This window comes from Rosa chinensis, chromosome 2 (assembly GCF_002994745.2).
Source record: "Rosa chinensis cultivar Old Blush chromosome 2, RchiOBHm-V2, whole genome shotgun sequence".
In the NCBI taxonomy this organism is placed as follows: Eukaryota; Viridiplantae; Streptophyta; class Magnoliopsida; order Rosales; family Rosaceae; genus Rosa; species Rosa chinensis.
The window spans coordinates 37,427,013-37,454,645 of record NC_037089.1 but is presented as its reverse complement, the minus strand read 5'-3'; the positions used below and the strand labels follow the sequence as shown (position 1 = coordinate 37,454,645).

Here is a 27,633-nt window from a genome sequence, read left to right as displayed (position 1 = left end):
TTTTTATTTTGTCTTGGAAAAAATGGCTCCAAGAGGGGATTCTTGGAGGCACAATGAAGAAGTTATTCTTTGCCAAGCTTGGATCACCGTTGGGGGTGATGGTTGCATCGGAAAAGATCAAAAGTCGGATTTATTGTGGAGTCGTGTGGCGGAGGAGTACAATGCTCACAGACCGGCCGGTTGCATGGAGAGAACACATTCTAGTTGCCACTCTCGTTGGAAGAGAATAAGTCCGGCATGTATGAAGTGGCGCCAAGCTCTTAACAAGGTCGAACACTTTCAACGAAGAAGCGGCGAAAATATGGAGGACGAGGTAATTATATTGAAATATGTTCAATAATGATAATTTTTTTATTTCTCATGTATTTGTTAAAAGTAAAATGTTGTTATATAGTTTATTGATTGATTTATATGAAGGGTTTTTTTTTTAATATTTTATTTACTTAATATTAAATGTAGCTCATGAATGTTAAATCAACGTACTACGACTCGGAAGGTTGCGATTTTGTGTTTGAGCATTGTTGGCAATACTTGAAAAATACGGAAAAGTTTGGGAAAACGCCATCAATGGAAAACACCCACTTTAGTCCTAATCATGTCAACTTGGATAGCGATGAAACACCCACTACTGAGGATGAGCTTCCCTCATCAAGAAAGGCACGTCCTCAAGGACAGAAAGCTCAGAAGCTAGCTAAGAAAAAAAGCAATAAGCAGGATGCGGATGGCCTACGAGTTCAAATGCAGAAATGTTATGAACAAACCGAACGCAAGTACCAACAAAGGCAAAGACAGTTTGAGGAAGGTCAACTAATTGAGCAACGCGCTGAGGATGCTCGCACGATGCAGGTGGATCCATCAATTTTCACCCCAAGAAAGAGGAGTTATTGGGAGAGGAAGCAACAACAAATAATTGATAAGGAGGCCGAAACTTCAAGCATCCCGGAACAATCTCAATATCCTACACCCCCTGAAAGAGACAACACTGGATTGACCACTTATGATCCACTTGGCGAGACATCTTGGATGTAATTAATATTGTTGGTTGCTTTGAATGGTTTGTGTTTTAATTTATGATAATAAAATTTTTTATGTTGAGTATATCATCTTCGTAAAAAAGCATTGAACTTTTATTTTCATGATAAAGCAAACCACACAAATAAAAAGCACACAACGGAAAGTAAAAGCAAACCACACAAATAAAAAGCACACAACACAAAGTAAAAGCATACCACACAACAATACAACCAAAGTAGGCCATGACCACTTATCATGACAACATGGCCACTTATTGAAAGCACAAAACAAGGACGAATGCTCACTGGTGGTTCTGATCAGCTTGTAACTTCATGGTCCATAGGTGATCGACTAGATCTTCTTGGAGGTTTTTATTCATCACTGGACATCTAACCTCCCTATAACGACGCAAGAATTGATTTAGTTGTTGCGGATTGCGATCAACATCGGTGTCCATTACTGGTCTCTTATATATCTCTGCTTTCCTTGGTCTGGTTGGGATATCATCCGGATCAAATGGCTGCGCTGCATCTTCATCATGCTCATCTTCAACAATCATATTGTGCAAGATAATGCACATCATCATGATGTATTGAAGGTTCTCCTTACTCCACCCACGAGCTGGTCCTCTTATGATTGCCCAACGAGCTTGGAGAATACCAAATGCTCTCTCCACATCTTTTCTGTATGCTTCCTGCATCCTTGTGAAATGTTGTGTCTGCGGCGACCTCGGGTTTCGGATTGCTTGTACAAAGGAACCCCACTTAGGGTATATGCCATCAACTAGGTAATAACATTGACGATAATGCCTATTATGTACCTGGTAGTTCACTTCAGGGGTTTCACCGGTGCATACGTCATTGAACAACGGTGAACATCCAAGGACGTTAATATCATTCAGGGAACCTGGAAGTCCGAAGAAGGCATGCCAAATCCAAGTATCGTAGGAGGCCACCGCCTCTAAGATGATTGTGGGCTTCCCCTTGTAGCCAGTATACTGCCCTGCCCATCCGGTGGGACAATTTTTCCATTGCCAATGCATACAATCAAGGCTACCGATCATCCCCGGGAATCCCCGTTCTGCAGCTTTGTCAAGCAGCCGTCGCAAATCTGCCGGTGTTGGTCGGCGGAGGTAAGTCTCATGGTACACATTCCAGATTGCTTTTGTGAAGTGCTCAAAAATCTCAATGGCAGTGGACTTCGCAATATCTAGGTAATCATCGCAGAAATCAGCTGTGATGCCATACGCGAGCATTCTCATGGCGCATGTCAGCTTTTGTTCAGTGGATAAGCTGAGTCTCCCACAAGCATCTCTTGTTTGAACAAAATATGGGTCGTAGTTGGCCACGTCGCGCATCATCTTGTCAAAGACCCAAGGTTGCATTCTATATCGCCTGCGAAAAATGTTTGGTTCATACCTGCACGGATCCGTGAAGTATTGAGCTTTGAGTCGAAGATCCATCAGCTCTCGATCCCTGGCCTTATAGGTACGACCTTCTGAAGAACCACCCCATTGTGAATCCTCATCTTCCAGATTTTGGATTTGCAAGGCAGCGGCAGACATCATCAAGTTTCGTCGACGGCTTCTCGTGACGGCCTCTTCTTGATCTTTCTGCAACCATTTCGTCAAACGATTCATTGCAGAAATGGTTTGACAAAATCAAAACGGAAAAGAAAGAAAGATTTGTGTGATTTGGATATGACAAGTGTTTGTGAATTTGTGAGAGATGAGGATGATAATGACCCCATATTTATGGACGGATTGAGTTCATTTCATTAGATAAGATATGACACGTGGCGGACAAAGACTCGACCGTAATTTGGACAGCCAATTAGAGATTGACACGTGGCGCTGATATCACATCGAAATTCGGCTGTTTGGCATATATGCCGACACAAAACATCAAAATATCTTCTAAATAGTTACATTTTTTGTCGTATGTGCCGACACTTTTGTCGTATATGCCGACACAAAAAAAAATTTTAAAACTTTTTTTAAATTCATTAAATAAATTATCATAATTTTTAAATATTATGATAAAATGTTAAATTATTTTTTTACCTTATTTAATTAAATTAACATATTTTTAATATAATATTCATCAAAATTATACTCATATTATATTTTAGTCAAGAATAGTGAAAATAGCACCCCCCATGGTTGGAGATGAGAATTCAGTCCTATATGAATAGTGCAACAAGGGGGTGCTAAAATGAGAATAGCACCCCCAAATGAATCCCATGGTTGGAGTTGCCCTTACAGGTCCAGTTTTCCGGTTTTGCTTCTGTAGAAAATTGGGCTGATTGTTTGAAGGCCTTCCACTCATATTTTTCTCTGGCACTCTTCATAAGAAATGATCATTTGGGTGTCTAGAATGGATCTGGAAAGTTTCAGCTCATTTCGAGTTCATTTGGTCAGGTGGCCGCTCCTTCTTCCTTGCTTGGCTCTGATTCTCCTAGCCGGAGTAAGAAAATATTCAAGGTTGACTTTTTAGTGCATTTTCATTCTTCTCCATCATTTCTAGGTAATTATGGACGTAACACTCATTTCTTCTTCATCTACTCCAATGTACCTAAAAAAAGAAATTAAGTTAAAAATCGATTCGTTAAGGAATAACTAAGCAAAATGTGAGGAATTAACATTTAAAATATCACATTAAAATGCGCCTATCAGAGCACATCAAGGAGAGCCAATTGCTTTCCAGAAGTAAGTGAGAGTATCACTTTGCCCTTCCCCTTCACAGCAGATGTAGTGGCATTCCCCATATACAGATTTTTGCCATTAATTTGTTGGTAAGTAGTGAACAGACTCCTCTGCACATACGTGCCTTGTTGCACCAGTATCCACCCACCAATCATTTATATCACCAACAAAGTTAATTTCTGAAACCATACCAACAAATTCAGTAGCAACAGTAACATTTGCTTGGTTATTATTACCTTGGTTTCCAGCAGCATTGTGTTCTTTCTTGTGGCTTGTGGCTTGGTTTTCCACACACACCCAGCAGCCTCCTTGAGGTTTGAAACGTTTCCCCTTGGGAGCAATGGATGCTGCCTTGCCTTTGCCTTTGCCTTTATTTTTCTTTTGGAATATAGGATTGGACTTTGAGTTGTCTCCTTTAATAACATTGACCTTGGCCTCCATGGATAAGGCATCATTCTTCTCATTCACTCAGTTGCCCTCTTCCACTCGAAGCTTTAAAACCAATTTCTCCATCGACATTTCTTAATTCATATGCTTCAATTGTTGTTTGAAGTCCTTCCAGGAAGGAGGAAGCTTTTCAATGATCACACCCACTTGTAATTTCTCATCTAACTCCATGCCTTCAGTGTGCAATTCGTGGATTATGATTTGCAATTCTTCAACTTGATTGAGAACTGACTTGTGATCCACCATCTTATAATGCATGAACTTACCAATGATGAACTTGCCGGCACTTGCTGCTTGTGACATGTATTTTTTCTCAAGAGATTCTCATAACTCTTTTGCGGTTTTGCAGGTGACGTACACATCATAGAGTGTGTCGTCCAATCCATTGAGGATGTAGTTCCTGCATAGGAATTCACTATGGATCCATGTGTCAATGTCATTCATTGTCTCCTTTGACGCTTCTTCTTCTGCCATAGACTTCTCTTGCTAGATTACTTGTGCCAAATTCAAAGTTGTGAGATAAAACAATATTTTCTATTGCCATCTGTTAAAGTCGATCCCCTTGAATTTTTCTGGCTTCTCAACATGAGCGGTTTTAGTGACTGTCGCCGATTGATCCATTTGAAATACAGAAAGTACTTTTATTTCTATCTTAGATTGTTAAATCTAGTAGGGATTGACAACCTCTAATCAATCCTACTCGCTGGAAAATTTATGATCAACAGAATACAATAACAAAAAGAGAAAGAACAAATATATAGGTATATGTAAAGTAATATGCAAATAAATACAACTAAGTTGATTAGAAGATTAGAATTCACTGACTTGATCTTGTGAGAGAGGCTTGCGTATGCAGCCCAATGTCCTAAGACAGAAATACGTCCCCTCACCGATGTTGTGGTTGAATGTAGATGTCTACGCTATAGGATACAACTCTCGTTCCAACGCCTTGCATTGATGCCTTGAAACCTGGCGAACTTCACTTGTGTTTCTCTATAGTATTTTGAGAAGAAGAGATGTTCAAGAAGATGTTTGCACTGAACCTTCACGCCATTTTTATAGAGGACGGACAAGAAAATGTAACTGTTCGTTCAAGTTGAATTTGACGTGAACAGTTACAACCGTTTTGGATCAGTTTATCCAAAATTTGTCTTTATCCGAATTTTTAAAAAAATGTGTTATTGGAATTTTAATTTCGACCCTGTGAGCCTTGAGGGGAAGAGATTGCACATCAACTTCTCATCGATTGTTTCAATGGACATCTGCTGTTTGTACCTTTTGATGTGATCTATGGGGTCGGTCGTCCCATCATACTTTTGGAACATGAGGGTGGTGAACATGCGAAGCTTCGTGGCATTGAGGATGTTAACAGTGAAGGGAGTCTTACTGATGTTCTGGCAATTTTGACTGTGACCTCTCGAGGCCGGCACGCTTGCATGCATCAATCATTTTCTCCTTCTTTTTGCTCTATGATTCGTTGCGCGCTCTCTTGGATTGGCCTAGTCCGGTTCCTCCGTTCTGCCCCCTATTCGACGTGCCTCCCATCCCCTCGACAAGGCTCCTCTGGAAACTTTCTCGATGGTGCCCTGGTGCCCACGTTTGCTACCACGTTGTTGGTCTGACAGAGGTCGCCGATGGTGTCGTCTTCTGATTAATCGCTGTCAAGTTGTAGAATTTTTTCAAGTTTTCACCAACGACGAGCCTCGAGGTTCCCTCTGAAGTTGCTTAAGTTCTTGCCTCAGCCTTTGCGTCTCGTCAATGGGAGGCAAGTTCAGGTCCCCTTTTGGGTTTGGGATGGACCCATTCGACGGTTGTGGGGGGGGGGGGGGGAATTTCGTCGCTACCAGTCCTCAGTGACAAAAATGGGATCCTGTAAGGGGCAGCTCCCGACATCACTTTTTAGGGAAAAATGTTTCCCACAGATGGCGCCACCTGTTGGTGATGAAAAATTTCGAAAAGAATTTTGACTCGCCGTTGAATGCGAACTGGAGAGGAAACTGACTGGGAACAATCGAGAAGCTTCGTTGGAGCAATAACTCGGAAGTTTGATCGTCGGCTCAAAGGGGAGGGGGGAATACCTGCAGAAAAACCTCCGATGCCTAAGTCAATACGTTTCTTAGTCGAGTGGAATAGAAAGAGTCGAAATGGGATGATTCACCTTGATGGCGGGCTGCCTTTATATAGGTGATGACTTACTTGGGGACAAGCCGCCATTATTCCCACTTTTATGGTCGCATTTACTTAGATACTTATGATGATAATCATTACTGCATTAAAGATAGTTAATCATGACTCATTTATGATGGTCATTCATTGCTCGTTCATAACCGTAATCATTGCGCGTAGTTATTATTGTAGTAAAGGCTGTAATAATAGCCGCATTTATGACTGAAATTTATCGCCATACTAACTACGGAGTTAATTGCCTTAATTGCAGACCCAGCAAAAGTTGACCACTCCCACAATGTACAAACTTTAATTCATGTTCTTAAGTAATGCATGTGCTTGATGAATTATGTGTTATATGTAAGTCCAAATAAAAGCTTACAACTAATACTATAGAGCTTGGTATGATCGTAAACTGCTGTCTTGTGCAATGGAGTTTAGTTCCCGCTCGAGATATAGAACACTTAGTTCTTGCTCTTTTGTATTAAGAATTAACAGTGTGAAATAAACCATTACTCAAAAATGATAGTAACTTGCTTGTTGAACTTATTTTCTTACAGTTAGTTCTTTGCAAACTGTTTTATCTATCTACTAATAGTAAACAGCTCAAGGTTAATCTGTGTTCACTATAATGTGTATACTAATGGCAATTTATTAATATTGGTTGTAGATAAAGCAAACAAAAACAAAGTGTTATATGTTAGTGGTTCAGATGGAGGTGGCACATCTTACGATATCATGGTGCTGCAATTTCAGAGGAAATACTTTCGCTCGAGGTGATGGTGATTACATACAAGATGATTTTAAAACCTATTGTGGACTATTCAGCTGGGTGCTGTATTATCTTTATGCAGTTGATTTAGTGTTGGATGTTGGATCTTCTCATGGTAAGCTTATGCTCAGTTTACTCAGTATTATGATTTATAGCTATGGTAATCATGAAGTTGTATTATTGAAAGCATTCATGCCTGTGTGTGATTAAGCTGTATTTCTTTAATAATTCTTTTCGTTTGCCTCCTTCTGTTTGCCTGCAAAGTTTTGAGTCTAATTGACAACCTAATGTTAAATTATACGACCATGTGTTTAAATCTTGCCCATTTGGTTTGCTTATTCTGACAGATATTTTGGATTTGTTGATCCATGTACCGACACTATGTTTATGGAGAACAAACATAATAAATTGAATTAGCTGCAAAGGTGCTTTATAGTCTTCATTATCTTTTCTTTTTTTGGTCTATTTGACAAGTACTTGCTTTCAAGACTCTTGAAAATGGGCATTTGCTAGAATTATGCTCTACATCTGTGCATGACATACTAACTACATCTATGTACAGATTTTTAAGTTATTTGCAGATGACGTCTGAGTAACCTTGAATCTGGGCAAGGTATTCCAAATTAACAAGTTTAGGCTTGGCAAGTTACAGAGAGTTTTTTAGAGTGAAACTCCATGGAAAAATAAAGAATTCTGAAATGAAATGGGGAAAGCTTTGCAAGAAGTACTTATGTTGAATTGTGGATATGCGGTTCAATGTTGCGGAAAATGTAATGCCTATTTGTTTCATTGAAGTTGAGATAGTTTTTATATTGCCAATCAGCTTGAAGAAATTGATTTTCATTGACTTGTGCAATTGCACTCTTTACAATATATAGCAATATACATGATTACATTTACAGAAAGCATTCAATTGTAATTACAACAATATTAAGCTGCTCAATCCTAGCCTTGTAACTGATGCTAAACTCTAGCCATAACAGATCCTTGACAACAACAATATCAAGCTGGAGATAAGTCATTTAATGGAGGAGTTTTGGTTGTTGTAACTGAAGCTTGATTTGAGGAAGAGATATGCAAAGAATCTGTGGTTCTAACATCCCCCCTCAAACTTGAGGGTCCTGGACTCACAAGTTTGCGTGACAGCAAGGAATGGCGATGCTTATGCAATGGCTTTGTGAGGAGATCAGCCGGTTGATCTACGGAAGGAATGAAACAGACCCTATGGCTCCCAACGGCAACCTTTTCCCGGACATAGTGGTAATCAAGTTCTATGTGTTTTCGTGCAAGCATGAAAAATGGGATTGGAAGCCATGTATATGGTGCTCAAATTATCACAATGTAATAACACAGGAAACTGAATATTGGTACCAAGTTCATAGAGAAGATAGCCTAACCACATTGTGTCCGCACAAGCATGAGCAAGATAGCGATATTCACTTTCTGCGCTAGAGCGAGCTACGGTGGGCTGCTTCTTAGAGCACCATGAGATGAGATTGGAGCCAAGGAACACGAGATAACCAGAAGTGGAACGCCTAGTGGTTGGACAACCAGCCCAATCAGCATCAGAATAGGCGGAGAGAGTAACAGGCTGACGCTGAGATGTAAAGAGTAATCCATGTCCAAGAGTTCCCTTAGCATATCGGAGAATGCGTTTGGCAGCAATCAGATGGGGCACACGCGGCTGACTCATGAATTGAGACACCATGTTGACTGCAAATGCAATGTCAGGACGAGTTATAGTAAGATACTGTAATGAACCAACCAATTCCCGAAAAGTTGTGGGATGTTCTAGAAGTGATCCAGCAGTAGAACTAAGATTTGACTTGGCAGACATTGGTGTACTGGTAGGCTTGCTCAACAAAAGATCGTTCTTAGAGAGAATATCATGAGCATATTTAAGCTGATTTAGGTGGAGCCCATGCTGATGACGTGTAACCTGTAAGCCAAGAAAATAATGAAGAGGACCTAGGTCCTTGATGTCAAAACCTCGCCCAAGACACTGTATAAAGCTCTGAAGAAGATGGTCATTACTCCTAGTCACCACAATGTCATCCACATATAAGAGAAAATAGATAATATGTGGACCATGACGATAAATGAACAGGGAAGGGTCTGCAATACTCTGAGTGAAACCAACAGATAAGAGAAATGTGCTCATACGATGGAACCAAGCATGTGGTGCCTGTTTCAACCCATAAAGCGCTTTGTTAAGTTTGCAGACATGGTGGGGTTGGGAAGGATCAACAAAGCCAGGAGGTTGAACCATGAACACATCTTCCTTAAGAATACCATGAAGGAAGGCATTCTTGACATCTAATTGCCTGAGAGGCCAACTTCATGACATAGCAATAGTAATCACAGTACGAATAGTGGCAGGCTTAATAACAGGACTAAATGTTTCATCATAATCGATACCTTGCTGTTGATGGAAGCTTTTGGCAACAAGACGGGCCTTGTACCTTTCAATAGAGCCATCTGATTTCTTCTTGATACGAAAGACCCATTTGCAACCTACTGCATTCTGAGAAGGAGAGGAAGGGACAAGGGTCCATGTGTTGTTTTTGAGTAGTGCATTGATTTCTTCTGTCATGGCCTGATGCCATTCTGATTTTTGGGAAGCTTGGGAGTAATAGGTGGGTTCAGCAAGTTCCACCAAGGAGAGAAGAGCACGAGGTACCGGATAGCGAACCGTCCCATCGGTCTGTTGTCGGGGTTGAACAATCCCGTCACTGAGACGGGTCACCATGCCGGGACGGGGAGGAGGTGCTGAAACCTGCGGCAGAGGAGTAGCGTCAGGTGCAGCTGCTGGTGACGGAGCTGAAACCTACGGTAGAGGATCCGGCGTGACTTGGGTCGCGGAGGATGGATCGGGAAGCGGAGGGCCGGATGAAGGACCAGCGGCGGAGGATGCGGCCGGGTTTGGTGGGACTAGAACGGACTGAATCCGACGGGGACGAGTGTACTAAATGACTGGACCAGCAGGGGAAGATTGGGGGAGCATGGGCTCAGAAGGAGGGGCGTGGGTCGGAAGTCGCGGAGCTGGGGAAATTGGTTGTGACGCAGGTGACGTTGGTACCGTTGAGAGGTCAACATCTTTAGAAGGAGAAGGCACATGGGATGGGCTCACGTCAGATGGGGATGACAATGGGCTCGGCAGGTGGGCCTGCGGAGGAACAGGGCTAGACAATAGTACAAATTCTAGCGGATCAGTGGCAGTAGTTAGCTGTAAATCTTGGAATGGAAAAGAATTTTCGTTAAATAAAACATGACGGGACACATAGACTCGACCAGTTTGGGGATGAAGACACCTATAGCCTTTATGATTAGGGCTGTACCCTAAGAAGACACACTCGACACTTTGACTGGACAGTTTATTGGAAATATAGGAACCTAAATGTGGAAAACAAGAGCAACCAAAGACACAGAGAGATAAGTAGGATGGAGGGGTGCCATAAAGGCGAGAATGAGGAGTAGACCAATTTAGGACAGGAGTAGGAAGTAAATTAATAATATGAACAGAGGTTAAGGCTGCTTCTACCCATAAATTTTGAGGAACCCCAGAGGTAAGAAGAAGAGTGCGGGTCATGGTGGCAATGTGGCGGTGTTTGCGTTCAGCGAGGCCATTTTGTTGCGGTGTATAGGGACAGGAGAATCTTTGTTGTATACCCAAAGACTTCCAAAATTGAGAAAAAGCATTATTTACATATTTCGTACCATTATCACTCTGAAGGAATTTAATAGCCCCATTAAAAATATTCCGAATCATGGCAACAAGAGTTTGAAAATGCGAGAGAACCTCATTTTTGCGGCGCATAGGATATATCCACGTATAACGTGAGAATTCATCGGTGAACACAACATAGTATTTAAAGCCACTAACCGACAACACAGGAGACATCCACACATCACTATGAATAATATGAAAAAGTTCGGAAGCAAATACATTATTTGATGGGAAAGGTAATTGGTGTGATTTGCTAAGAGCACAATCACGACAAAAAGTACGAAAAGAAGAAGTGAAACCAATGGTTGACTTGAGAGAATCTAAGACAGTAGAAGATGGATGGCCCAGAAAGTTGTGCCAGAGGGAGGAATGAACGGTTGCGAGAGCATGAGGAATTGTTGGGTCGGACGACAAAAGAAGAGGATATAGCCCATCTTTACAAGGGCCCTGAAAAAGGAGACAACCAGTGCGTAAGCAACGAATTTGATAAAAATCAGGAGCAAATAAGAAAAAGACAAGATTATCCTTAGTGAAGCGAGCAACGGATAAGAGATTTTTACGAATGGAAGGTATACGCAAGACATTGTCTAAGGAGAATTTAGAATGGCCTACAGAGAATGGAAGGTTACCAGAATGAGTGACTGGCATAGAATCACCATTACCCATATAAACGTTATAAGGACCACAATAAGATTGAGAATGTTGAAGTGGCATTGCCGTCATGTGATGAGCAGCACCTGTATCAGGATACCAAGTAGGATCACCCAAAAAATGGGCACCAGCAAAGGAAGGGGCAGTGGATGGGCCAGTGAAACGATGTGGACACTGATAGAGATGATGCTGATTTGTGTGACAATTCGGACACCACTGTGGACTTGGGCCTAAAAGCCCACTGTGCCAATTAGGACGTGCTTGCCAAGAAGAAGAAGACCCGGGTGGAGAAAAGACGGGCTGCGATGGCGCTGTGGGGAAAGGGCGAGATGCACCTCCACGACGGCGTTGGTAGTGGCAGGGGAATCTGTGGGACGAACAGTTTGTTGAGCTTCGAAGGCTAAGATCCTCGCACGGAGACCAGAAAAATCAGGGAGAGTAGACTGGGCAAGCGCCGTACGCAGCATGAGGTATTCCTGACCAAGGCCATGGAGTGTGGCGACGACAAGATCGGCATCAGAAACTGGTTGATTGATGGAGGCCAGAGAGTCAGCAATGGACTTTGCTTGTTGGAGGTATGCATCAACAATTTGGGTGCCCTTGTGGAGGTCGAAAAGCTGAAGCTTGAGACTTGTGGCACTTGCAGCAGACTTCTGAGCAAAATGGCTAGACCACCAGTCCCAGATGGATTTGGAAGTGTCGAATCCAACGGTAAGACGAGCTATGTTTTCAGTTAAGGAGGTATTGAGAATGCTCACAATTTGTTGATCAACGGTAACCCATTTGTCATGCTCAGGGTTGGAAATAGTCGTAGAAGCATTCGTGGCAGGCTCTGGAATGGTGCCATCCACATAGCCCCAAAGATTGGCACCACGGAGGTAAGGTTTGATCTGTCGTAGCCATACTAAGTAATTGGTTTCAGTAAGTTTGATGAACTGAGAAGTGTTTTGGGTAGGGGTAGAGAAGGAAGAAAATACAGGTGAGGATCCGAGACCTAATCTGATACCATGAAGAAATTGATTTTCATTGACTTGTGCAATTGCACTCTTTACAATATATAGCAATATACATGATTACATTTACAGAAAGCATTCAATTGTAATTACAACAATATTAAGCTGCTCAATCCAAGCCTTGTAACTGATGCTAAACTCTAGCCATAACAGATCCTTGACAACAACAATATCAAGCTGGAGATAAGTCATTTAATGGAGGAGTTTTGGTTGTTGTAACTGAAGCTTGATTTGAGGAAGAGATATGCAAAGAATCTGTGGTTCTAACATTTATGTTGTGTCATATATAGTTTTTTAGGACGCGTGTCTATGTATAAACCAATCTTACCAAGAAGAGGAAAAAATCAAATTCTCCACTACAAGTTTTGCTCGTCAGAGCATTTTTGCCAACAATGGTGAAGGAAAACTATTTCTTCCTATAATATGAATCTGTAATTATCATATTGTTGCAGATAATTTTATTTGAGGCATAACCATAAAACAAAAGAACCAAACGCATTTCATTTGGCATTATCATAGTACAACACTAAGACGAGAAGCATGGACTCATAATCTCCATCAAGTGTCTTCTAAATGGCTTGATCCTTTCTCCATTCCCAGTACTCCATGAGCCATTCAGCCATTGTAGTCAACTCCTTCATGCTCTTTGTCTCTTAACATCGCCTCTCAAAATAACTCTCAGGGGGAATCAAAGACTAGATCCTTATTGTAGGGGTCACAGCTTTCAAATCCTGTAAGATTGAAATTAACACTGATTAAACAATAAATTCTGGAGATGGGAAGCAGAGCTTTCCAAATTAGAGTGACATTTTGCTAAAACATAATCAAATACTCAACAGTATAAGGGTGCAAATGCAACCAATCTTTTTCTTTTTTGTTGGATAACAATAAGAAAAAGAAGTACAACAAAGTCTACAGATACCTGGCCAAAAAATAATTGTAGAGGTTGCATTGATTTGTGCCCTGCTCCGTTTAGCCAACATTCTGATGATATCCTCATGATTGTACCTCTCTGAGAACTTTCCATGGAGCAATTTATGCTTTGATTTTATCAGTCATATTCACCTCATCATCCTAATAAAGTATATCAATCAGTGAGTTAACAAGAAGCTGGAGGAGCAAGTTAGGCAGTAATTCTCTATTTGGTGCAAAGAAAATAAACTTTTAAAGAAATTGCATTTGATTGATAAGTTCAGATGATTAATTTCCTAGTAAGAATATACACATTAAATATGAAACAGTAGGATGTTATGCTTGAAAATTTAATTAAACTATGAAACAATAGGATGTTATGCTTGAAACTTTAATTAAACTGGCCTAATTCTGTCCCGCTGCTACCAACCATTATGCGACAGTTTTAAGTAACAAATCAGTGGGAGGCTTAGAGCCTATAGTAGTCTAATCTGTCTAGGGTTCTACTTGCTTGTAAATTAAAGAAGGCATTTTCATGAATTGAAAAGTGAAAGAAGGCATAAAATGGTAAAAGTGCATCACTTTCTGTTTTCAATACAATAGGAAAGGAAATTGCAATCATCTAGTAACTCAATAGAAAAGTCTTCTTAATTAGAAAGTATTCATGTTCCTTTTCGGCGGAAACATACACTTGAAGTCATACCTTGCAGAAGTCCCCAATTGGGTGATGCACAACATCCTCTCCAGGGACTTCTTATAGCAAGAATGATATGCCTGCCTGGCCGAAAGTAGGTCATTTGAAGAACTAGATAGAGCACGTACAGCATCTCCGCAAAAACCTGATTGCTTGAAGTCCATTTTGTTGCTTCACTACCCAAACATGCATTGCGATCAGCATGATCAAGTGTCGAAAGCATTATCAAGCTCTGATTAAGAGAAATTAAGAAGTTGAAATGTCAGAGACTTTCAATTATAAACATTAAGCTGACAACATCTAGTAGACTCACATCCAATCGTGATGAAAGAAAGATTGAAACAATAACTTTATGCACTGCCTGGGCAGAATCAGTACTGTTTGAAAGCTTGATCGAAGTGAAGACACTAAAGTTTTCCAAGAAGGATGCATGCTAGCACGCGGACAATCCACTTAAGGATGGAGTCTATAAGATAACCTGGCACAGACTTGAGCACAATGACAACAATTATAGAATGTGATGCTGCCCATAATTCAACTACAGAGACCATTTAACAGAACCATCAAAGAATGAAAGGGTAGTTGTGTTTAAAAAGTACGGTATGTAGCATACAATAAACAAACAAATCATACCAGTATACGAGCATGATAAGACTCCCTATAGTTGGTACGCTTCATATGGAAAACTCAGTCATGTAGACAGAGACTATTTATTCATTCCATTTTTCAGTAACACAGCTAGTTCTTGAGCTAGTTTGAGAACAATTCTGTGTACTTCTTTTGAAATTCTATCTGCAATTTTTTCATGCAAGGGATTAAGGGGTGCCAAAAAAAAATAATAAAAAAATAAAAAAATAAAAAAAATAAAACTTTTAATGGTCACGTGATCAGCACGCTGTCAGTGCCCAAGCACTGTAGGTGCACCTCTTTCCTTATCAGAGATCTTCACTCTCGAAAGAAAAAGAAAAAAAAAAAGAAGAAGAAAAAAAATCAGAGATTAGGGTTTTATAAAGGGTTTTAGAGTTTACGCAAAGTCACAATCTTTGGGTTGCCCGCCGCTCTCTCTTCTTCACTGCTCTGTGTCTTCCCGAGACTCTATAGAGGTGATTTGTCCTGTGATTCGTGTTTATTATTTTGAGCTTGATGTGAGGTATTGAATTGAGGATAATTTGATGGGTCATGGGTATGTAAGGAACTGAGGATTATCATTACTTTTATCAGTTCAGTTCATCATTAGGAATTTAAGCCATTTAGGATTGTGATTTATGAAGAGTTTATGGTAATCTGCAGTCACAATGACAATAGTAGTAGTGGTGATTTTGCAACTTGATGATGAGGAAGATATGGAAGAATCATGAAGTTGTTTTTGACTTTTATGCTTGTCCTTCTGTTTGAACTTTGATCTTTGAACTTGAATTTCATTTCAAAATTTGGATGGTTTGGTGAGTTAGATCAGTTGTGCCCATTTGCTGTTTGAGCAAATGCTCCAGAGAATTCATGCAGCAAAATATCTCATGGATTTTACTTTTGTGAATGCATATAGGGTTACTTTCAACAATGTCGTCCATGTCAGAGTCTCGTGCTTTCCTGTTCTGCAACAGCTGTGGGTATATGCTATCTTTGACGACAACTCCTTATGCTAAACCTGGCCGATGCCCCTATTGCGACCATCCGCGACCTATAGAAGGTAGAGCCAGCTGAATTGCATAATCTGTTTTTGGGTATCGAAATTGATTTGCATGATTGAGGGATAAATGAATCGAGTGTGTTCTTATAAATGACATGTGTATGTTTGGGCATTCTATTGCTTGGCGTAGATGATTCTCAAGTCCATTTCAGAACCAAAAATGTACTAGAAGTTTAATGGTATCTTAATATTTCTTTCCCTAGTTTTGTGAATTTCTGATATGATCATCGTTGTTTCAGGGCTCTCCAAATGTAAATATTCATACACAGTCAGTAAAGAGGTATGCTTTGTACTTGCTGATGGCCTGATGTGCATCTTCTTTTATGCAGATAAGCTCTTATGTCTTTCATATTAGATGTGTTTGTTAGTAACTACTAACATGTATAGATGCAAGAAACATAAATTTTTACTGGGGACAAGATGAGAGAGAGGAGATAAATGATAGATAATGTCCTATTTCAGTTGTGGGAGGTTTACTCCATGACAGAGGTTGTTGTTGGCGTCGACAGTTCTTTGCCCCTTTGCACTATAGGAATGATATGGCTTTGCTTCATTTAGATGATGGCCTAGGTTCTGATTTTAACCCGATGGTATACTTGACATCGTTGTTAAATTATGCACCCTGGATGTTGAGTTGTTGACTTTGTCGGTTTACAATCTAATAGTAGCATCTGGATCAAGCTGAATAGATAACCAGACTTTATATCATTTTCCACGTTCTTACTAATCATAGCACCAAGTCATTACTCCCTGAGTGTCCTTGTTGCAGGATATTCAAAGGGAGCTAGGCAAATCAACAATTAAGGAGGAAAAGACTGAATTGGCAAAGGTAAATGCACTTTCCAATCTTCATAAGGCTTTATATTTGTTTCATTAATTTTCTAATACTATTTTCTCTCTAAAACAGACGGACATGAAAAAATGTGAAAAGTGTGGCCACAATGAGCATACGTATTTTTCTAGACAGGTATTCTATGACGGATCTTTGCTCTTTACTATTCTCTTTTATCTTCTTAGTTGCCATGTTTTAATTTATTTGATATCTTTTTGTACAGATGAGATCAGCTGATGAGGGGGCAACTACTTTCTACACTTGCACCAAGTGCAATAATAGTTTCAGTGAAAATTAATGTGTAGATTATTTAACTTGTTTTTGCTCAACTGGGCCTGCATTTGGCTAAATCTAAATCTCTCGACTCTATATCTATGGAAGCTGATTGCCTTTCTCTCATATCAGCTTTGAAATCCCCTAAAGGAGTGGTTTCCTGGTCTTCAGCTTCTTGGTTAAGACAGATCAGGTGTATGGCCTCTTCTCTTTCTAGTATCAACTGGTCTTGGATCAGTAGGGAAGCAAATAAAGTAGCTGATCACGTTGCTCATCTTGCTTCAAGGTCGGAGTGTCCTCTGAATTGGATTCAGAATCCACCTCCAACCCTTCTCCACATCTTGCTGTCTGATGCTGTTTCAGCTCCCCCATGAGAGCTTGTTTCATGGGTTTTTTTCTTTTCTTTTTTTTCCTGTTTTGTTTCTGTTTTCTTTGTTTCTTTTACCTTAATTGTCAAAAAAAGAAAAGAAAAAAGTGTTGTTCTAAAATTGTTTTTCCCGAGCATGATTGTCCATTGTTTACTTGTGTTAAAAGCTTGACCTTACTCTCGAACCTCCTATTGTTCAAATGTACCATCTGATTGTTAGGGAATCCTTTATGCTTTAATGACCCAAGATCACCTAGACTAGTCAAGATGATGATCTGGTCGAAATACTGTAATTCATTAGTTGACATGACCTACATGTATCTATGCATGTCAAAGAAGTTTGCACTCCATTCACATCTTCTCAGTTACAGACTCCAGCCCTCCCCACAACACCAAAGGGTGTTGCTCTTAGACACTTTGACAAGGCACCACTATTCTCAATCAAAACCATGCACAAATTACCCTGATTCCAATCTCCTCACACTGAGCTCCAATGCCCAAACCAAACAACTCCACGCCTTGGCTCTCCCCACAGTGTCTCTCTCTGCTCCTCTCTCATGCTCAGTTACCTCCCCAGTGTCTCTCTGCTCCTCTCTCATGCTCAGTTACACCACCGCCCCTCGCAGATTCAGAAGGGGCATGCATCATTGCTAAAGTGGATGATCATAGTTTACCTTTTGTAATCGAGGCGTGTTCGGATGTTATGGAGGTGTTGAAGGGATGGATATTTTCGATCGTTTTATGGTGATTGTGGGAATCTAAGGGATGCACACAAGGTGTCTGATGAAATGCCTTGGAGAAATGTTGTGTCATGGAATACAATTATTGGAGGCACCGCATTGTTTATAGGGAGAAGACTCTGGGAATTGGGTTGTTATCGTTATTAGTGCGTTGCCCATTTGTGCAGAGCTCGCAGATGAACTGATGGTGGGTTCAGATTCATTGCTATGTTGTCAAGTGTGGTTTGGGTACCCAGATGACTATTGCAAATGCATTGGTTGATGGGTACGGCAATTGTTGGAATGTGAATGCTTCGAAACAGGTTTTTGATGAGATGATTTGGAGGAGTGAGGTGAGATTGACTCTGCAGTCAGTTTCTTTGAAGCAATGGTGGAGGGAAGGTGGTGTGAGTATGATTCAGTTTCATAGTTTTGTCATCTTTTAGGGAGGCCTAATTGAGAAGGGAAAGACAATTTGAGGGAATGTTGGCAGGAAATTGTGAGCCTACGCAAAAGCACTATGCTTGCATGGTGATCTCCTTGGCCGAGCTGGTCTCGTGGAAGAAGCAGTAGAAATTATTAAAGGTATGCCAATTGCACCAGATGCCAATATTTGGGGTTCTTTGCTTGGGGCATGTCAAATCCATGGGAACATAAAGTTGGCGAGTTGGGCAGCAAAGTGTAAGTTAAAACCTGATCATTGTGGGTACTACACACTTTTGGCTTACATGTATGTGCAGAAGCAGGGAGATGGGAAGACGTAAAAGGGGGTGAGGGAATTGATGGAATCTAGGGGATTGAAAAAAAATCCTCATACATTTGATACTGAAATTAAAATATCTCTCAATTGAGATTACATGATTAATTCGAACTTTCAAGGAAAAGGAGTTGAATTCGTCTAATGGCTATCAATGACGTCCAATGGCTACAGCCTACAGGTTTCATCAGCCTTTACTCTTAATTTTGTTTTTATATTTATTCTTCTCTTATTTCAATTTGTTTAATTAGATTAATTGGAATGCTACTGATGTGGACACTTGATTTCTAGTGTGATGATTTTTTTTTTCTTCTTGGTAGGGGAATTTTTTATATTTTTTTATTTTTATTTTTGTGTGTATGATAGATACTATGATAGTCCTCACTATAGAAGGAAAGAATCATATTCCTTTTTTTTTTTTTGGGTCTTTGACCCAAAGCCCCAAAATGAGGGAAAATTATCACACTTACCTCAGTAAGAGATTTTTGTTCCCACCTATCCAAATTAATAGAAAATGACTATTTTGCCCTCAAACTAATTAAAGAATTACAATAACGTCATCAACATCAACCCCTCTCTCTTCTTCTCCTCCTCCTCCCGATCTGAAACTCTCTCTCTCTCTCTCTCTCTCTCTCTCTAAAGTATTTCTCTCTACTTTATGTGGTTGTAGATCTGAGGTGCCGGCGAAGAGGTCCGATGACGCTGGGGCGACGAGGTCAAAGAAATCGTCTCTCTCTCCTCCCAGCTTTCATCTGCGACCAATTCTCCGTCGTTGGCTAGGTTTGATGGCTTGAAGACGGAAGGTCCAGCCTTCTTCCCTGCACTCATCCCTCTGTCGGCCTTTTCCCCCATCATTTTCCAGCACCGACGTTTTCCGTCGTCATCTTCAGCATCGCCGGCGTCATGTTCTGCGTTTGTACTTTCTGTCTCTCACTCTCTTTTAGTTGCTAATTCCTTTTGTTTTGAAATCTAAGGCTGTGATTGAACGATTTTGTGGGTGCAGATCAATCAAAAGAAATTATGATAGAAAAAATTTCTGAAACTGGGGAAAACAACGAAGAAGAAAGGGATTCGATGGTCTGCAACCGGGAAAGAAGGGGGAAGAAGAAGACTGGGTGCCCAAATCAATTTTTTTTTTTTAAGTAATGGGACTGAAGGAAAGAAAAAAAAAGTTTTAAATGTCTACTGGGGGGCAAAAGACGTTTATTGGAGGGCAATAGAAGTGTGTTAAGGGTCTATTGGGGGACAATAGGCGTTTTGAATTGATGTAATATTCTCATTTTTTTTCTTTAATCAAAGTTTTATTTGTCTAAATATAAGATTAGTTCTTATTCTGGCGACTGAAAGTCCTATGGGGGGGGGGGGGGGAATAGACGTCTATTGGGGGCAATAGACCAAAAGTTCTATTAGGGGCAATACATGGTTGATAGACGTCTATTGGGGGGCAATAGGTCTATTGCCCCTTTATTAGTGGGCAATAGATGTCTATTGGGGTAATAAACATTTCCAGTGAGGTTTTCTGAAAGGTCCGATGGGCGGCGGTCGGTGACCAGAATCCGGCGAAAGTTGGCCGGAATCCGGCGACCTGACGTCGGCGAAAGTTGGCCTGATTCCGGCGACCGATGACAGGATTCTGGTGGCCAGTGATGGGATCCGGCAAAGTCTCCTATGGTTTCTCTCTCTTTCATTCTCTCTCTCTCTCTAATTAACAAAAGGGTGAGGGGTAAAATGGTATTAAAAACAAATTTTAAAAAAAATCTTAATGGGTATTAGGGAAGACTCCCTTAGAATGTATTGGGTAAGAGGGAATTAAAAAAACTTAATGAGGTAAGTGGGAAAAAAATTCCTAGAAATGGAGTAAATGGATAAAAACCCAAAATAATAATAAAGGCGCAAATGGAGGGCTTCTCATCAGCATCACATATAGAGCACAAAAGTAGAGAGGTATCATATTTTTAATCTTCCTTTATTCAGGGAATATGATTCTTTCATTAAAAAAAAGGGGCCGTGACCACTTACCCAATTTTAGCATGAATATTGCCCACTTATTCCACTAAGAGTTTTTTAACCCCATTTTCCCAATCCAACCTCTAGTGACAGTTTTGCCCCCTATTAAACTCTTTCCTCTCAGACTCTCTCTCTGTGCCGCGCCCTACCTCCGGCTTCGCTCTCTCTCTATCTCTTTGTGCCATGGCTGCTCCGGCGGCTTCGGGCCACCACCTCCATCAAGTCTCCACCACCATCAGAGATGATCTCAACCGTCATGGGTCCCCCAAGCCAGCCCCAAGATCGGAGCACTGCCAGATTCGAACTCAACCTCCGAGCGCCGCCGTCACCCGAACCAGATTCTCTATCTCTCTCTCTGCCATGCCTGCTCCGGCGCCCCACCTTCGACTTCGAGCCAACAACTCGATCGATTCACCTCCAGTGTCGCCGTCACCGAAACCACATATCCAACGATCCAAGGCCCATTGCAACAACTCAGCCCCACCGCCGATCCGACTCTGATCCTAGCCCGAATCGACTCCTCTCCAACGTTGTCTTCACCCTAAAACACTCCCTGACCACTCTTGCATTGGCCTCACACTCCAGTGGGTGCATAGAGATTTTTTTTTTTTGGTATCCTGAGATTTTTTTTTTTTTGTATTTTTTTTTTGTATCTGTAATGTATTCATTTTGGTTCACTTGAGTGCAATAATATGATTATTGGAGGGTAATAATATGATTATTGAGGTAATAATATGATTATTAGGAGGCAATAATATGAGTATTGGGGGGCAATAATATGATTACTGGAGGGCAATAATATGATCAATTGTGCCTGTAGTGTATTCATTTTGGTTTTGGGAGTTTATGCAATTCACTGGACGGAAATAATATGATTTTGGGAGGCAATAATATGATTATTGGGAGACAATAATATGAGTATTAGGGGGCAATAATATGATTACTGAGGGGCAATAATATGGTTATTGGGTATTATTAGGGGGCAATAAATTCAGACGCCTGAATCCGGACACCAGTCCGGTAGCCAGATTCCTGATTTCGATGATCGGTCGCCGGATTCCGATCATCGATCGCCGGATTCCAGTCACGGGAGTCGGCGCCCTACCACTGGTCACCGGAGGCCGGCAAGGTGAAGGATGACTCCTCCCTCTAAGTGAGAAAGAAGGAGAGGGCAAAAAAGTCCCAAAAATAAATTAAAAAGAATTAATTGGGTATTAGGCAAATAATCTCTTAGAGTGTTTTGGGTAATGAGGTTAAAAAACTGTTAGTGGAGCAAGTGGGCAATTTTATAGAAAATTACTCGTAAGTGTCACATTGAAACTTTAATTAGCCATAAGGCCACCTATTGTTTTTTGTACAAACAAGGCCATTTCAGACCCAAATTATTTTCAGCAATGACAATTTTACCCATCCACCTTATAACAAACAAAAATTTCTCATATCTCTTTGCAATTATAAAAAAGAATTCTGAACTCTATCTCTTTCTCTCTCCCCCTCCACCTCTGGTGAAATACTCCTCTCCACCTTCACGTCGGTGATCAGAACTGAATCTCTGACGCATGACATACGACGTCATTTCGCGACTGGATCTCCAATGCACGAACTGGATCTCTAATGCACGACGCGGACTGGAACCAGATCTCCGATTCTCTCCTCTGCCTCTCTCTCTCTCTCTCTCTCTCTCTCTCTCTCTCTCTCCAGCGAAACACTCCTCTCCACATCACTTCGGCGACTGGAACTAAATCCCCGTCAGATGCGCCGTTTCTCGACTAGATCTCGGACTCAGAAAATGGATCTCTGATGCACGATGGCAACTAGAACCAGGTCTCTGATTCTCTCCTCTTTCTCTTAACTCCACCGGCCACGTCTCTGTCTCAAGCTCCCTCGACGACTCCCTCAGATTCCTCCATCCTAAGTGTGGTTTGATCATACACCTTCTATGTTCATAGTCGTCCTCCTCCATAGCTTAAGCTTCAAGCCTGCAAACACGGTAAGTAGATTTGGTTCGGAGATTGGCTTTTGAAATTCCTAGCTTAGAATGATATCTTTTTTTCATGCTGTATGCAAATTTTATTTAATTGATGAATCGGCGTTAACTAATTTCAGAATATGATGCAAACTGTGCTCCTTTCTATTACACAGAAGAAGATTCCCTTCCAAAAGCACAGAGAGGAGGAAGAGGCCAAGAAAAAGGTACTGTACTGCCACGTTGCAGAAATATAGCTCACCAGAATTGATCGTTCTATGGTTCGTTGTGCTAAGTTTTTGATTTTCTTATAGATTTGTGGTTTGAATCATATATTGCTACTGTTTTTGGAAATGGCAGAAACTCCTGTATTGTTTTTTTTTTTTTCATTCAGTTTGATAGCTTTGGTTTGATTTGGGCAATTACTATGAATTTTACAATTGTTTTGATTTCTGAGTAGCTTTTGTATTGTTTTGAGTTATGGTAATGAAATTGGATCTTAATTTTCTGCCTCATTGTTCAATTTTGATCTTATGGTATGTATGTTTTTGATGGTGTTTTAGTCTGGTTTGTATTTTTGTTTTTGTGGTTGAATTCTATTTTCTGATGGTGTTGTGATGTATTTTGATTGATGAATAATGAACCATTTCTTGTATGTTATTTGTTGTAGTTAGTAACTCTCTATAACTGTTATAGCGGTCTATCAACATAGTGATAGTATCTTTCTATGTCTGTGTTAGGATCTTTTTAACATGATGTCAATAGCTTCTATTTTCATTTTCATTATTGCAAGTTAGCAGCTCCGTGTAATTGTTCTAGTGGCATTTCAATATCGTGATAGTAGCTTTATGTGTCTATGTTAGTATATTTTCAAGCTAATGTCAATAGTTTTTTTTTTTTTTTTTCAAATCAGTAGCTTGCTGTAACTATTATAGTGGTTTTCCATAATAGTGATCGTAGCTTTCTGTACCTATGTTAGTAGCTCTCTAATGTTAGTGAGAGTAGCTCGTTGGTGTTGATGACAGTAACTTTTGTTGTTAGTGAAAGTAGTTTTTGGTGTTGGTGAGAGTTTGGTAAGAGTAGCATTTGTTGCTGATGAGAGTAGTTTTTGGTATTGGTGACAGTATCTTTTGTTGGTGGGGATAATAGCTTTCCGTTTTGGGGAGCATAGGTTTTTTGGTAAGGAGTAGCTTTTGTTATTGGTGATAGTAGGTTTTATTATCTCGCCGGAGGTTGCCGGAAATCTTACTGATCGGAGCATTTTAATGCGACGTTTTAACTGCATTTCCCTACATTTTTCTGCGCCATTTCCTTGAAAAATCCCTGTTTGGGAAAGTTTCCATTCTTTGATTGGGAAAGTTCCTTATTGTAGGAAGTTTCCATTTTTGTAGTTTCCATTTCTCATTTCTGGCAAGTTTCCATTTTCAGTTTAGGAAAGTTTCTATTTTTCATTTTTAGAAAGTTTCTATTTTCAGTATAGTTTCTATTTTCAGGACCTCCGAGCTAAAAAATGGAAATGAACGCACGAATGGAAAGAGGAGCTTGCGAACGTCAAGACGAGCGAATATGAGACAAAATGGGTCACACAATTGAGCAGAAATGAAGAAATAAGCTTTCCTAGTCCAACCAGGAAATCCTGCAAAATGGAGGAAAGCTTCCCAAGCAAGTTTCCAACACAACCATGAAAAAGAAATGGAAAAATAATGTGTTTAGACGTTGGAGGAAGAAAAGGCTTGAAGATGAAGCAACGAGGCCCAAGAACTCTATGGATTTTCGGCAGAATGGATCAAGGCCCATGAAAGCCCATGAAATTAGGGTTTGTGACGCAAGAAGTAAACCCAAGGGATGTGTTGCCGTGAAAACCAAAGGGAGGAGAGAAAAGTGGCGTGAAAAATCAAGAAGAAATAAAAGATTACGCAAGAGATTTTCTAGGGTGAAGTTTATGGAAAGAAAAAGTGTGGACATCAAGAAAAGCACCAAATGGCGTCTAGATTCATTCCTAGAAACCCTAAGTATATTTTGGCCGAAATTACAAGAAGAAAATAAGAAAATATTCAAGGAATTTCGGTAAGAATATCTTAGGGAATCTTCTTGGAGTTTTGTGATTGGTTGGATGACACACTAAGGCTTATTTGTCAATTACTCATTGGTGGAAGCTATGTGGAATTATTAATTTAATTCCTTGAGAAAATAAATAGAAAATCACGGCTTGGAGGCCAAGCATTGCCATTCCCTATATAAACTCTACATCCCTAAACATCTCACACCACTTGACAATTCAGAAAATTCTCTCTACGCGCGGAAGCTCTCTCCATTCTCTAGTTCAACCTTTGGCGTTTTCAAGCAAGGAAGGAAGAAGCAAGGACTAGGCCGTGAGCATCTCACTATACCACAAAGTTAATCAGACAACTGTCGAACGACTGTTGTCTGAATGAAAAACCTGCTGTTGTCTAGTAGCCTGATGTCTGATTGACCTCATTCAGACAACTGTCGATAAACAGTTGTCTGTTGCTCAGTCACACAACACATATAAGCAAAAATTTGTTGTCTGAATTTACCCAAAATCTAATGCGTGTTGACTTAGACAACTGCTTGTTATTTTGGTGTTGAGTGAAATGAACCTCAGACGACAGATACTTTTTTCCCCTGTTGTCTGAAATATATTTAAGATAACAGTTTGAGAGATGTAAGTGTTGTCTGAATGCGTATGAGATAACAATGTGCCGGAAGAATCTGTTGTCTGAAATGAACCTCAGACGACAGATTCTTTTTTCCCCTGTTGTCTGATATTTATTTAAGATAACAGTTTTCGAGATGCATGTGTTGTCTGAATGCGTATGAGATAACAATGTGCCGGAAGAATCTGTTGTCTGAAATGAACCTCAGACGACAGATACTTTTTTCCCCTGTTGTCTGAAATTTATTTAAGATAACAGTTTGCGAGATGCATGTGTTGTCTGAATGCGTATGAGATAACAATGTGCCGGAAGCATCTGTTGTCTGAAATGAACCTCAGACTACAGATACTTTTTTCCCCTGTTGTTGCAAGGAATTACACACAATGTGTCCTTTAGTAAAACTGTTGTGTGAATGTTCCTCAGACAATAGGTATTATGTGTGTAAATTTATGTGTTGTCTGATGATACCATAATTAATTGCAAGCACTACGGGTACTGATTCTGGAAATAGGCAAATATGAAACACAAATTGGTTCAAATGTCATTTACTATAGCACATCATTGTCATACATTGCCAAAACACACCGAAACTAGAAATAGAGTACCCAATTGTTAAAGTATTTCTTACATATCAATTCAAAGTACTAGCTACTGATCTTGTCCAGCCAAAACATAACCACAAACTTTGAACTAAGTCTCCAAGAAGTACCAACACAAATCTTACATATATGTTTTAACCACAAACTTTGCCCACTCAGTTCTGACCACATCGATATCCTCCTGGAAATATGCTGCTTTACTTCTTCTCTCCCACTGAAACAAAATGGTTTGTACTTAGTAGTTGACATAATTCCTAAAAAGCTTTAATGCAAGGCATATATACATCCCATAACTCAAAAGCACAACCAGCAAATGGTATGAGTTGCTACCTTTCCTGCGATAACAGTTGGATCTGTTTCAAGTATCATCCTGCAATACAAGTTAAGTACATGAGATGTATAATCCGATACTCGTTGACTTTGCCATACTCATCAAAGAGTGTGCTAACTTCAGAGTGACTATATAAGAAACTACCCTCCATCTACGATCTCATCAAAGCATAGAAGTATGAGATCCAGGTTCTCTAGCGCCTCCCTTTTGTCGACATTGTGCCAGCAAGTAGGACATGTATGAATATATAACAAAGGTCCGAAATAAATGATCATCAAAAGTAAAAGGAGTTGGAAAGAATTAAGACCAATTAAGTGTACGTACCTCAAGAGAAGGGCAACTGCATCAAAGAATCCCTGAAGTACAGTGGCTAAAATGAGTTCGTTTTCATCGTCGCCTCCAGTCACAAAGAAGTGAAGGTCCTGCATAAACTTGTATATAACAATGTTGCTGTCGAACATCATTATCTCCGCTGCATAAGACACAATAGTAAATTATGAAAACTGTAAATGCGGTGATATAACATCACTTTCTGTAACATATATATATCGATAAAAGAAAAAGAAAATATCACTGGACTGGCACTGTATGTACCTTCTAGCCTTGCATTGGTCTTTAGAGTCTTAGCGAATACAGATTTTTCAAAAGCTAGCTTTGCACCATTTGTTGGCCAATCATCTGAGTAATACTTGACAGCCACACGCTTCCCTTCAGAGTCTAGAAGAAGAATGTTATTCACAGATGGGGATGAATCCTAGATAAACTAAAAAGTCGATCAGAACAGCATGCATAAACATCAACTCCAAATCCTATACGCAGGTAGCCTAATAATTTCATTCAATACAAATCATAAGTTGTATTCAAATGGCATATCAAGATTCTATTCATCAATGCAGTCCAAATTCAAACACAAATACAACAGACAGGTGTTCAATAATCAAAAACCAAGATATGAAAGCTCTTTTGGGCAAAAAATCTAATGAACCATATAACTTACCCTTCTATATACATTAATATCGAGGACAATCTTGAGAAGATCAACAACATGTATTCAGCACAGCGTTCCTCTTCTTCTTAATCACCCCTATGATGCGCCTTTGGGAAGCGCATAATTTAACCCTGAAATGTCGTTAGTAGTATAAGAAGTAGGGATCGTTCTATTCCGGGGATTGAGGGTACACTTGTAATTGTGAAACAAATAAAGAAAAGTATTATTTACAAAAATAAAATAAAGAATATAAATATATACAATTGTATAAACAAATAAAGAATTAAAATAATAAAGTATTATTTACAAAAATAAAATAAAGAATAGAA

The 27,633-nt window shown here is 40.0% G+C and overlaps 5 protein-coding genes across 5 annotated transcripts; 2 read left to right on the top strand and 3 right to left on the bottom strand.

Moving 5' to 3' along the window:
• The first annotated feature begins 7 nt into the window (after positions 1–7).
• LOC121051235 (glutathione S-transferase T3-like) lies at positions 8–1,029 on the top strand. The gene is made up of 2 exons (XM_040513394.1): positions 8–313; positions 460–1,029. Exons 1-2 carry the CDS (start codon positions 23–25, stop codon positions 1,027–1,029), a joined length of 861 nt encoding a protein of 286 aa, XP_040369328.1. The 5' UTR covers positions 8–22.
• A 286-nt stretch (positions 1,030–1,315) lies between these two features.
• Positions 1,316–2,578, bottom strand: LOC112184248 (putative nuclease HARBI1). Its single transcript, XM_024322512.1, has one exon. It carries the CDS (start codon positions 2,576–2,578, stop codon positions 1,316–1,318), a length of 1,263 nt encoding a protein of 420 aa, XP_024178280.1.
• Positions 2,579–8,367: 5,789 nt separating this feature from the next.
• Positions 8,368–9,852, bottom strand: LOC112184247 (uncharacterized mitochondrial protein AtMg00810-like). The gene is made up of 2 exons (XM_024322511.1): positions 9,566–9,852; positions 8,368–9,427 (listed from the first exon to the last, which is right to left on the bottom strand). Exons 1-2 carry the CDS (start codon positions 9,850–9,852, stop codon positions 8,368–8,370), a joined length of 1,347 nt encoding a protein of 448 aa, XP_024178279.1.
• Positions 9,853–15,064: 5,212 nt separating this feature from the next.
• LOC112188774 (DNA-directed RNA polymerase I subunit RPA12) lies at positions 15,065–17,380 on the top strand. The gene is made up of 6 exons (XM_024327982.2): positions 15,065–15,203; positions 15,644–15,787; positions 16,027–16,067; positions 16,557–16,616; positions 16,695–16,754; positions 16,843–17,380. The coding sequence occupies exons 2-6, from the start codon at positions 15,658–15,660 to the stop codon at positions 16,915–16,917; spliced, it is 366 nt and encodes a 121-aa protein (XP_024183750.1). The 5' UTR covers positions 15,065–15,203; positions 15,644–15,657; the 3' UTR covers positions 16,918–17,380.
• An 8,524-nt stretch (positions 17,381–25,904) lies between these two features.
• Positions 25,905–27,426, bottom strand: LOC112184246 (coatomer subunit zeta-2). The gene is made up of 7 exons (XM_040513393.1): positions 27,412–27,426; positions 27,314–27,343; positions 26,911–27,070; positions 26,641–26,788; positions 26,461–26,538; positions 26,316–26,355; positions 25,905–26,199 (listed from the first exon to the last, which is right to left on the bottom strand). Exons 1-7 carry the CDS (start codon positions 27,424–27,426, stop codon positions 26,107–26,109), a joined length of 564 nt encoding a protein of 187 aa, XP_040369327.1. The 3' UTR covers positions 25,905–26,106.
• Between the last annotated feature and the right edge of the window lie 207 nt (positions 27,427–27,633).

Bases quoted from the DNA above. Each gene is read 5' to 3' on its own strand.
- LOC112188774 (XM_024327982.2), top strand. From the start codon at position 15,658: ATGTCGTCCATGTCAGAGTCTCGTGCTTTCCTGTTCTGCAACAGCTGT. The intron at 15,788-16,026 runs GTAGAGCCAGCT...TCGTTGTTTCAG, and splicing joins CCATCCGCGACCTATAGAAG to GGCTCTCCAAATGTAAATAT. The intron at 16,068-16,556 runs GTATGCTTTGTA...TCCTTGTTGCAG, and splicing joins CATACACAGTCAGTAAAGAG to GATATTCAAAGGGAGCTAGG.
- LOC112184247 (XM_024322511.1), bottom strand. From the start codon at position 9,852: ATGGTGACCCGTCTCAGTGACGGGATTGTTCAACCCCGACAACAGACC. The intron at 9,428-9,565 runs GTACAAGGCCCG...TTGGCCTCTCAG, and splicing joins TCAGATGGCTCTATTGAAAG to GCAATTAGATGTCAAGAATG.
- LOC112184248 (XM_024322512.1), bottom strand. From the start codon at position 2,578: ATGTCTGCCGCTGCCTTGCAAATCCAAAATCTGGAAGATGAGGATTCA.
- LOC121051235 (XM_040513394.1), top strand. From the start codon at position 23: ATGGCTCCAAGAGGGGATTCTTGGAGGCACAATGAAGAAGTTATTCTT. The intron at 314-459 runs GTAATTATATTG...TATTAAATGTAG, and splicing joins GCGAAAATATGGAGGACGAG to CTCATGAATGTTAAATCAAC.
- LOC112184246 (XM_040513393.1), bottom strand. The intron at 26,789-26,910 runs GTACATACAGTG...TGTCTTATGCAG, and splicing joins GACCAATGCAAGGCTAGAAG to CGGAGATAATGATGTTCGAC. The intron at 26,200-26,315 runs GTAGCAACTCAT...ATTTTGTTTCAG, and splicing joins CAACTGTTATCGCAGGAAAG to TGGGAGAGAAGAAGTAAAGC.